General features: G+C 49.7%; 1 protein-coding gene across 1 annotated transcript in view; it reads left to right on the top strand.

The window, feature by feature from the left end:
• Positions 1 to 10,652, top strand: part of Ncstn (nicastrin) — a 15,327-nt gene extending 4,675 nt beyond the window's left edge. The window contains exons 3-17 of the mRNA XM_005400205.2: positions 737 to 860; positions 1,410 to 1,531; positions 1,910 to 2,055; positions 3,027 to 3,177; positions 3,516 to 3,625; positions 3,885 to 4,037; positions 4,645 to 4,749; positions 4,902 to 4,979; positions 6,231 to 6,403; positions 7,736 to 7,838; positions 7,953 to 8,048; positions 8,302 to 8,389; positions 8,650 to 8,804; positions 9,084 to 9,296; positions 9,856 to 10,652. Of these exons, the coding sequence (XP_005400262.1) occupies positions 737 to 860; positions 1,410 to 1,531; positions 1,910 to 2,055; positions 3,027 to 3,177; positions 3,516 to 3,625; positions 3,885 to 4,037; positions 4,645 to 4,749; positions 4,902 to 4,979; positions 6,231 to 6,403; positions 7,736 to 7,838; positions 7,953 to 8,048; positions 8,302 to 8,389; positions 8,650 to 8,804; positions 9,084 to 9,296; positions 9,856 to 9,978 (1,940 nt within the window). The 3' untranslated portion in view covers positions 9,979 to 10,652. The remainder of the gene's footprint in view (positions 1 to 736; positions 861 to 1,409; positions 1,532 to 1,909; positions 2,056 to 3,026; positions 3,178 to 3,515; positions 3,626 to 3,884; positions 4,038 to 4,644; positions 4,750 to 4,901; positions 4,980 to 6,230; positions 6,404 to 7,735; positions 7,839 to 7,952; positions 8,049 to 8,301; positions 8,390 to 8,649; positions 8,805 to 9,083; positions 9,297 to 9,855) is intronic.
• The last annotated feature ends 542 nt before the right edge of the window (positions 10,653 to 11,194 follow it).

The following is an 11,194-nucleotide window of genomic DNA, read 5'->3' on the forward strand; positions in this document are numbered from 1 at the left end:
AGGGACAGAGGGAGAGGGAGGGAGGGAGGGAGATTATTTGTGTGGCATCTTGCATGTATAGAAATGGATTTTATTTGTAGGGCATCCTGGAGTAAATGATATCTGTTCCTGGCTGCTCGTGTCCAGCCTAGGGACTTTGGAAACTTGAGCTCCCCAGGAAGTAGGACAATCTATCATTACATCTCAGATCCACTGAAGGCCTATCAGTGAGGATCTCTGTTCTTCAGACCTCAGAGTTCCAGATTACTGTCACCTAAAACTAGCCAGGAACAACTAAAGTCATTCCTAAATAGGACTAGCACAGGAATAGTGATCTAGGAAGGCTACTGGGGCCAAGGGAATCAACATGTTTTCAGAAAGATTTAAAGCCAGAAGTCTAAGCTATAAATCTAGAGTCTGGCATTTCCTAGAGAAAATACAGATTTGAAAACTTGATTCTACTCTAGAACCTTGTGTTATGGGTAAATGACTGAATGGGGGAAAAACATGAAGGTCACATAGCCTTTCAGGCATTTAGTGAACAAGGCTACTGATGAGTCTTCTTGGCCTCTTTCGTCCTCCATTCCTTCCTTCATATGGAACTAGGGCAATTCACCTTTTCAGTTCAGGACCAGAGGTGGCTGTGGTCACCCAAATATATTGTGGCATCTTTAGGGATGAAAGATCTGCAGGATGAGTCAGGCAGTCAAAGTTGTCAATTGTGGGAGTTTTAATTCTACCCATTCTGTCCTTGCAGCTTCAATTAGTGGGGACACAGGGGTTATCCATGTAGTGGAGAAAGAAGAGGACCTGCAATGGGTGTTGACAGACGGCCCCAACCCCCCATACATGGTTCTGCTGGAAGGCAAGCTGTTTACCAGGTAAGAACTGGATGTGCCTGCCGGGAAAGTGTATCCAGAGAAGGAAAGATTTGGTGAGCAGTCTTCATACTTGTGAGGCTGCCTTGGTCTAGTCGGGAGAGTACAGAGTAGGTCTTCAAAAAGGAGAAGTACCATCAAAGGGAATAATCTTGTTGACCTTAAGATAGAGTTCAGTTCAGGCAGTGCTGCACATTTGTAATCTCAGCCACTCAGGAGGCTGAGGCGGAAGGATCACAAATTCAGGGCCAACCTGGACAACTTAATAGAGACCCTGTCTCAAAAAAACAAAAAAACAAAAACAACAACAACAAAAAAACTACAGCTCAAGGACCTTAGGGAGGAAGGAACTATGCCAAAGGTCTCTAGGGAACAGGGTAGCTGAAATTAACCCTGAACTCAGATTGGACCACAGTCTGGATTCAGAAATAAGAGAGTGAAAAGAGAAGTGACAGTTCTGGTTCCCTTGGTTCTTATTCATTTCCATACTGAAGAGCAGAGTTCTGGCTACCTGATGGCTTCCTGTCTCTTAACATTCCCTGTCTATTCCAGGCATATAATGGAGAGGCTGAAGGGGAAAAACAGTCGGATTGCTGGTCTCGCAGTGACCTTGGCCAAGCCCAGTCCCACCCCTGGCTTCTCTCCTAGCGTGCAGTGCCCAAATGACGGGTTTGGTAAGATTCCCAAAAGAAAGCCTCACTGTTGCCTCCGTCTCAAGTCTGTGTGAGGGATGTACGTGTCTGTCTGTGTCTGTATCTGTATGTGTTATAAGCAGCTGACTCCCAGGCAGAAGATAACGTTTGCCTTTGCCACTCATCCCCCCCACCTTGCTCCTCTTCTGCTTACCTTCCATCATCCCTTCATGTCACATGCTCAGAGCCCTGATCTGTCAGTGTAGCGTCCCTTAATGCTGTATGTTAGATTCCTGCCTCATCTTTGGGTCACTGCCCCTTTTTGAACTCTTACGATATCCTAGCCTTCCTCCCTCACCAAATTCCTAAGTGTTTGGTATCTCCATAACCTAGCCGCCCAACCCCCCTTCCTTCCTGCAGGTGTTTACTCCAACTCCTATGGGTCGGAGTTTGCCCACTGCAAAGAAAAGCCATGGAATCCTCTGGGCAGTGGCTTGGCTTATGAAGACTTTAGTTTCCCCATCTTTCTTCTTGAAGATGAAAATGAAACCAAGGTCATTAAGCAGGTAATGACTCTACCACCTTGTAGCAATTCCAGTGAGGAAGAGAATTATTTTTCGGGCTCTCCTTCTGTTTGGAGGAAGGCTCATTCTGCTAGTGCACACTTTGAAAAACAGTTACTCCAAGAAAGAACCGAAAAGTTCATTTTCCTCACATTTCCCTCTTCTACTTCTTTCCTGCCTGATGTCACAGCATTGAAGGCTTTTAAACTAGATGAAAATGAAAAGGATATTTGACATAGTAATATGAAACAAGAAGTTCAACCCTGGTTGAGATAACAAGCTGAGAATGGTCCTGTAATTCCAGCCGACAGAGGCTGAGGCAGGAGGATCATGATTTTAAAGCCAGCCTGGGCAATACAGTGACACCCTATCTCAAAAAGCCACAAATAGCAACAAAAGAGCATTCATTGGACTAGTAGTTATGAGATTCAGTTTAGTTCAGTGAATTCTGAGGTTCTTTTTAGCCCTAATGTGCTCTTAATTCTAGTCAAGCTTCTTTATTTTGACACAAAGAACAGTTAAGAGATTTATCCAGGGTCGGGGATATAGCTCAGTGGCCTAGTGCCTGCCTGGCAAGCGCGAGGTCCTAAGTTCTGTTCCTGGTACCCCCCAAAAAAGAGATTTATCCAAAGTTGCAAGATGAGTTGATGGCCAAGCTGTCTTGAATCTTATTTTTGATCTCTAGATCAGTGCTTCTTATGTCAAATCACATTAAGGACAGTGGCTGAAGCTCCAGATTGGGCCAAGCCATTTGGGATGGGATAAGTTCATCTGTTCCAAGTAAGCCACGAGCCTATGCCCCTTTCCACCTATTGAGGAGTTTTTCTGTTTGACCTTGTAGATCCTGTGGTTATCCCAGGACACCTGTAGCTCAGGGACAAATGTTTGAGGATGGAGCTGGGCCTTCCTCTTCCTGGGAAGTAAGGGAGGGACTCCACGGCGTCTCTCTCAGGGGGGTCCCTCTCCCCTTCCAGTGCTATCAAGATCACAACCTGAGTCAGAATGGCTCGGCACCAGCCTTCCCGCTGTGTGCCATGCAGCTCTTCTCGCACATGCACGCCGTGATCAGTACTGTCACCTGCATGCGGCGCAGCTTCATCCAGAGCACCTTCAGCATCAACCCAGGTAGGACAGATCCGCCCCATACTGAGTGTCCTGTGATGGGAGTCAGACAAGGTCCAGTCAGGGAATATGGCAAGCCCATGGTGCAGGTGGGCATGGTGGGCATGGGCAGTAAGCACTGAATGGGAGAAGCAGCAACAGTTTTGCACAGTATAGGCAGCTTATACCTACAAGTGTAGGCAGCTTGTACCTACAGCAGAGAAACCAACCTAGAACCTTTAAAGTAGAGAAAATGACCCATAGAGTCCATGGAGCCCTGGTCGGAAAGGTTGCACAGCCCCGCCTTAAAGCTGTCCTCTCCCTTAGTCCTATTCACCTCTCATTGTTTGTGTCCTGCTCAGAAATCGTTTGTGACCCCCTGTCTGACTACAATGTATGGAGCATGCTGAAGCCTATAAACACATCTGGGACATTGGAGCCTGCGGATAGGGTAGTGGTTGCTGCTACCCGGGTAAGTGTTGGCTCCTGATCAGCAGGGGCATAGCTGGCTCAGAAAGAGCTGGCAGACCTCTCTTGGCATATCTGATTTCAGAGTTGCTACACTAGGGAGTCTCAAGTGGAGAGGGATCTGGGCGGTGTGAGGCTGGGTTCTGTCCATCACCCCAGCACATGTATATTCTCTTGGCTGGAACAGGAAAGGGGGCTTGGGCTCGGTCCTAATTTCCAGTTCTAATGTGTATGTCCCCTACCTTTTCTTCTGTTTTACTCAGCTGGACAGTCATTCCTTCTTCTGGAATGTGGCCCCCGGGGCTGAAAGTGCCGTTGCCTCCTTTGTCACCCAGCTGGCTGCAGCCGAAGCCTTGCAAAAGGCACCCGATGTGACTGCCCTGCCCCGAAACGTCATGTTTGTCTTCTTCCAAGGGGTAAGGGCTCTTTTCTTGGGGGTTGGGCAGCAGGGCCAGGGGATGGTGAAGCTGGAGGTGGCTCTTGGTTGGGACAACCCTAGCACTGAACTTGTTAATCAGTGCAGAGCTTTTGAATGTGTCTGTATGTGTTTCCTTTGGAGGTTTATTTTAGGAAGCTTCTATGCCCTGAATTGGTGTGTTACCAACCTCCTCGCTCCCCTACCCATCAGATCTATTTGAGACCTCCTTTTGCTCTTATTGTCTGTATCTCTTTCTGCTCTATAAAAGATGCTACCTTTCTCTACTAGCACCCCAGCCTGTCTCTAGCCTGAAGAATAGCAGACACATAATAGTCCATGTTCCCTTTGGGCCTTTACAAAGGCTACTTTTCCCACTTCTGGGCTAGAGAAGTCCTGTGATGTGTACCTGTGAGGATGGTCACAGCTGGGAGGTTGGGGAGGAGGAGAGGAAGTCACGTGCCATGTAAGCTGACTCTGACTAGCAGCTGTAAAGGCCCCAGGTGCTAGACTTCCTGCCTCTGGTTTTGATGGCTTAACCTTCCATGAGGCTACCCTAACCCTTGGGAACTTCTGTTGCTTTTCCCACCCATCTCTGCCCTCCTCAGGAAACCTTTGACTACATTGGCAGCTCAAGAATGGTCTACGATATGGAGAAGGGCAAGTTTCCTGTGCGGTTAGAAAACATCGATTCATTTGTGGAGCTGGGACAGGTGCGGCTTGTGTGCTTCCTACTTAGAGCTTCTTCTTCCGTTTGTTGTCCTTGCTACAGGCACCACCCTGCTCTTTTCCTGACTCCTTTCCCTCAGGTTTGGGCTGGAACAGGAGACTGACTCAAAATGTCACTGCTTCATCCTTCCTCTAGGTGGCCTTAAGAACATCTCTAGAGCTCTGGATGCACACAGATCCCATGTCTCAGAAAAACGATTCTGTGCAGAACCAGGTAACCCAGTAGTTGAGAATACAGACCTCACAGCCAACCCCTGCCTTGCTCCCACCAACCCCCAGGGCCTGTGAGACAGGATAAAAGAAAGGATTTGATTGGGTATTGGTTATAGGATGACTATCCCAGCCATTACTGTTTGCTGGGAGGAACTGTGAGCTCATTGACATCCTACTGGTTTCCTGTATTGGGGTGTTCTCTGGTCATTTGATGCTTATCAAACGACCACTGCCCATTAAGGACAGGCAAGAGACTAGCTCCCTCTTCTTGTTGCCCTGCCAAGTCTGGCCTATATGAGGCTCCAAGCCCAAATTGTCTTCCACTTTTCTTTTCTCTCCTTCCTTCCTTCCTTCCTTCCTTCCTTCCTTCCTTCCTTCCTTCCTTCCTTCCCTCCCTCTCTGCCTGCTTGCTTGCCTTTCTCTTCTTTCTTTCTTTCTTTCTTTCTTTCTTTCTTTCTTTCTTTCTCTCTCTCTCTTGCTCCCTCTCTCCCTTCCCTTCCATTCCCCCTTCCTTCCTCCCTCCCTCTCTGTCTCTTTCTTTTTCTTTTCTTTTCTTTTCTTTTTTTTCCTTCCTTCCTTCCTTCCTTTCTTTCTGATTAAACTGAACCCAGATCTCCAACTGAGCTGTGTCCACAATGCTGTTTTTTGAGATGGCGGTCTCATTCAGTTGCCTAGGCTGGCCTTAAACTCATGATGCTCCTGCCTCAGCCTCCTGAATGCTGGGATCACAGGCCTGCACCACATCCCTAGCATATCCTCCGCTTTCCTGCTGCCGGCTCAAGGCCCGCCCTCCCTACAGATTCACCTTTAGGCCTAAGTTTTTCCATGCATTCCTTTTCCTACCACTCTAGCCTTTTTGTCCTCCCTGCTCTGGACTTCTGTAGCACTTAGAGAACTGGTTACCTAGTTGGCTTGCAGCATTTAGTTTTCACTATGTGTCCCCTCCAAATCTGTACAACAAACACAAAGTAAAACAATCCACTGTAGATGAGACAGAGAGGATAGAGAGTTTCCCTATCAATGTGAAAGAATGCAGGCCTCTTCTTTGTGCCGAATTTCCTAACTGTAAAAAGAACGGTGGGAGCTACAGAGAACTGCCCTTAGTCCTGAGAAGTTTGCACAGTACAGATCTTGGAGAACATAAGGGAGCTCCCAGGCAGGGGACCTGAAGTGTAGAGCAGTTCATGCCAGAGAGAGACCTCCTGCTTCCTGTTCCCCATCTCTCATCACTCGGTCTCCCTCGCCCATGCAGGTGCAGGACCTCCTGGCCACCCTGGAGAAGATTGGTGCTGGTGTCCCTGATGTCATCCTCAGAAGGATTGATTCGTCCCATGCCCTCCCGCCATCTTCTCTGCAGCGCTTTCTTCGAGCTCGAAACATCTCTGGTGTGGTTCTGGCTGACTATAACGATTCCTTCCATAACCCGTAAGAATCCCCGGGACCTGCACCCTTCTCCTTGTCAAAGGGAGTCTGCACTGCAGTCTCGGAGAAAGGCTGCCACTTCTGCTGTCCTCACACCGTCTCCTCCAAACCCTCCAGGCAGTTTGTGGGTTTTGCTCAGTGGTCTGTTCACACCTGCCCTGGGCCCCTCACTGACTTGATGTGCATCTTAGAAAACCATCTCACCCCTCAGCCCTCGGTCATCCTCCGCTACGGTCCGCTGCTCTTAGTTCCTCCTGGGCCCTGAGCTTGCCCTGAGCTCCTCAGGGCTGCCAGCAGAGGGCAGTGTCTCAAACAGCATAGGAAAGTGGGGGTTCTTTGGCTGGAGGACAGAGCCCCCTCCCCTTGGGCCTGCCCAAGGGTGCTGCAGTCAGTCCTGGTGCTCCATGAACTGCAGCGTGTTCTTGCCATGTGGTAGGTGCTTATAGCTAGTGTACTGAGGGGGCTGCGGGAAGCAGAAGTGAGACATAGATACATCTTTCCTAATCTGATACCCTTAGGCTGCTCCAAACGGGGTGCCTGGGATGGTGAGACTTGTCACACAGGCCGGATGTTACCAGCCTCCCTGGGGCCAAAGGAGTTTCTGAGTAAAAGTGCTTAAGCTCTGGCTCTTCGACTCTAGCCAAGTAGCCCCTTCTCATCCGTTTAGGAGAGTAACAGTTCTAGCATTAGGGCCCGCTGTCTTCTGCTTATCATTTCTCAGCACCAGCTTTGGGGTGAGTGATGGCTCCTCGTTTGAACTCATTGGGACTGGAGTGTGTGGCTGATTTGACTGTAGGCGGGGTGGGAATTTCTTAATGGCAGAGACTGGGAGCTCCCTCAGCCCCTCTTCTAAAATCTTCTTTGGAGCTCCCTGAGGCTTATCATAGTGATTTGATTGAATGTATTTGTACAAATCTGTGAGCATATCTGATCCTAATACCTGCTAATCCCTCCTGCTCCCAGCCACCCTCTGTTCATGGAAACAGTCATACAAGTTCTGATGATGTGTGGCAGAGTTCTCTGACAATTCTCTGAATCCTCCTCTTGTACCTCCAGCCCAAACAATATTGGAAGAATCTCTTTGCTTAAAGCTCTCAGCTTGTTTACCTTTTCTACCTCATCCATCGGGAAAGTCTCTGCATTTCGTTAGCCCCACCATCACCTCTGCTTCCACATTCTCCATGCCTTCTTTGACAATGGATCCTAATTTTCTCTCTCTTTTCCCCTGGATGATGAAAAATAAGATATCAAGGTCCTGCATAAGGGGCATTTAAGTAGGAAAGGGGCAAGTTCCTGGCTGAATGTAGCCAAGGCTCATGCTGGCTTTCCTGGCAGCTATTACCAGAGCATTTACGACACTGCCGAGAACATTAATGTGAGCTATCCTGAGTGGCTGAGCCCTGAAGAGGACCTGAACTTTGTGACAGACACTGCCAAGGTAGCACTGACCTAGGCTGGGTGGGCACACGGGCAACACAGTGACTGTGGTTGGAATGCTGTTGCCTGAGGCTAGGAGAGGTGCATCGCTCATCCTCTCCCTCATCTGCCGCAGGCCCTGGCGAACATAGCCACGGTGTTGGGACGTGCACTATACGCACTTGCAGGAGGAACCAACTTTACCAACACAGTTGAGGCCGATCCCCAGACGGTAAGTGCAGATGGCCCCGCTTCTGTCTCTGATGACGCAGCAGGCTGCCCCATCCTTTACTCCTTGCCCAGCCTCCTAGACTCTGGGACTCAGCGTGCCTGTGGATGCTCTTGCGTGGGCCTCATCTGCACCCTTGTGAGCTGCCACTGATTCCCAGCCTGTCTGGTTCATTCCCTGTGACTGATCTCCACTAATTCTTCTCACTGGAATCGCTTCAAGCCCCAAGGTTTTCTTTCTGCTGTTGTAATCACAGGTCACCCGCCTGCTCTATGGGTTCCTGGTTCAAGCCAACAACTCGTGGTTCCAGTCCATCCTTAGACAGGACCTAAGGTCCTATTTGGGTAAGCACATGGTGTGACAAGGGTGACCCTTAGCCAAGGTAAGGTAGAGAGAAAGGCCTCATTTTGGTTTAATCTTTATTCTTTTTTTTCTCTTCTGTTTTCTTTCCCTCCTATTTTCCTTTCTTCTGATGTTTGTTGGATCCTTTTCTTATAACCTTGTCTTCCATGGCTCCTGCCAATCTGGGGCTCTTCTCATTTCTACCTGACCCTCAATTACCTTGCCCCCACCAAATCCTCCCTTCCCTTTGGCCTGCACTCAGGAGACGGGCCTCTCCAGCATTACATCGCCGTCTCCAGTCCCACCAACACCACTTACATTGTGCAGTATGCCTTGGCAAATTTGACTGGGAAAGTGATCAGCCTCACTCGAGAGCAGTGCCAGGATCCAAGTAAAGTTCCAAATGAAAGCAAGGATGTGAGTGGTGGTGGGTGTCGGAGGTACCACGGGGCCCTGTTTCCCTTGGGAAAGTTGGAGGGTCTTCTAGACCCAGGCGGACCCAGGGATTGGGATGGAGAGGTGGAGGGATGCAGTCCTGTGAACTTGAGTAGCCTGGGTGAAATCGAACCACCTAAGGGGTAAAGGGACAATAGCCGGTTAGCTCAGTTGGTTCGAGTGTGATGCTGATAGGGGTGAGGGGAGCAGCTGAGAACTGGATCATGTCAGCCCTGTGTTGTGGCCCATCTCCCTGTGCAGCTGTATGAGTACTCATGGGTTCAGGGCCCTCTGAATTCCAACGAGACGGACCGGCTCCCCCGGTGCGTGCGTTCCACAGCACGACTGGCCAGGGCCTTGTCACCTGCCTTTGAACTGAGTCAGTGGGGCTCCACCGAGTACTCTACGTGGACTGAGAGCCGCTGGAAAGACATCCGGGCTCGGATATTCCTGATTGCCAGCAAAGAGCTTGAGGTGAGGCTGGCAAGAGGGAGGTGATAGCGATCTAGTTGACTTCTTGCTGTTGTCTCAGGCCCCTTCCATCTGCCTTTTGCCCTCGATTTGCAGTGCAAAATCTACTGCCAGTTCATCCCGGTCTCCCTGTGTGTCCCACTGGGAGGCTTCTCTTCACTGCTAGTTAGACTGTGTGTATTTCTGGAGAAGCCCATGGATCCCAGAAGTGCTTCCGTGGCTCCTGTCCCGTCTGTGTTCCCTAGTTAGACAGCGGGGTGAGTCAGTGGAGCCCCTGTCGTGAGTTAGTGATGTAACTGCCATGAGGGACTTAAAGCTGTGGGTCCTCCCTTCAGGATGCTTAAAATCTAATGCGAGAAGGAAGAACAGAGAGACTTCGCTTTTCAAATGAGGAGCATTAAGTCTATAGATTAGGAAGATGTTGCCCCTGACTGTTCCATGTGTGGTACCAAAGCCAACGCCAAATTCCAGTGTCCCTGTGTCCCTGTCCCAGTTAACCAAAACTGCACTGAGTTCTGAGGACAGCTTTCTCTTCCCTGTCCACACCCTTCTCCCCTTGCAGCTTATCACCCTGATGGTGGGCTTCGGCATCCTCGTCTTCTCTCTCGTCGTCACCTACTGCATCAATGCCAAAGCTGATGTCCTTTTCATTGCTCCCCGAGAGCCGGGAGCTGTGTCTTACTGAAGAGGACCCCAGCTTTCCCCACCAGCTCGGCACGTCACTTCCAAGATCATTTGTCCCACTGGGAACAAACCACTAGTTTGTCACTGGATCATCTCGGGCCTGTCTCAGACTGGAATTAATATAAAGGAGTGGAACTACCCAGAAGAGACAGGGAGAGATAAGCCCCTCTGCTCCCATCAGCTCCCCTTTCTCTGTTTCCTCCTTTTTCCCATCCCTGCAAGATTCTGGGATCATAATAGAAGCTTCCTGCTCCTGTTTTAACTCCGAGGTCCCCACTCCTACGTGTCCTTCCTCAGGTTGCCTCTTCTCTTTCCATCCCACCCCGTGCTCCCCTCTATGTCCCCTCTTGCCCCACCCCACCCCTGTACCCAACCACTTTACAGGCCAGGAGGAAGGAGGTGGAGGTTTGAACATCAGGATTCTGCCACGGTGAACCTCTGAAGCGGAGGATGAGGTTCTCTGGGCCGAACCTGCTGTTTGCTTTCCACCGTCCATTCTCCTGGTCCTCAGATGGCACGTTAGGGTGGGCGCGCTGCCGGGTGGGTATCCCACCTCCAGCCCACGGTGCCCAGGTGTACTTTTTATTAAGCTGTAATATCTATTTTTGTTGTTTTTTTTCCCCCTTTTTTGTAAATATATAAATAGCGAGTTTCATTAAAATAGATTATCCCACACGCTTCGTTCTGTTACCTGTTACTCTTCACCAGTCCTCAAGTGCTGTGCTGGCGAGACCAGAAGTCAGTGAAGCGATTCCCCTCCTGGCTGTCTTCGTGGTCTCAGACGACCCAAGGAAGAAACCCCCATCGAGTGCCTTGAAGTCCATTGAAAGAAGGCTCTTGACTGAACCCTGGAGCGCTGGAATCCCTCTTGGAAGAACAATCCAAGCCTAGTTTCTTCTCACTTTTGTAATGGACAGATACTTGTTTATTCACTCTGTGCCTTTGGCTAGGTACAGAGAAAGTGAATACAACCCTTACCCTCGACTGTCTCACTGTTAGGGTGAGGGAAGAGGCTGCAGTACATCCAGAATGCTCCCTGGATATGTTGCCGTTCTATGTCTCTGTGCAGTAGCATGCAGTGGGACTCAGAGCAGTGGGTGATAGCTGAGTTGGGACTTCAAAGAGTTCGCCAGGTGTGGCAGCACAGTCCTGCAAAGGCAAGAGTCACGCTTGGGAAATGGTGCTGTTTGTGCGCCCAAGCCAGGAGGATCTGCAGG

Source organism: Chinchilla lanigera, unplaced genomic scaffold (assembly GCF_000276665.1).
Source record: "Chinchilla lanigera isolate Chin_1 unplaced genomic scaffold, ChiLan1.0 scaffold00067, whole genome shotgun sequence".
Lineage (NCBI taxonomy): Eukaryota > Metazoa > Chordata > Mammalia > Rodentia > Chinchillidae > Chinchilla > Chinchilla lanigera.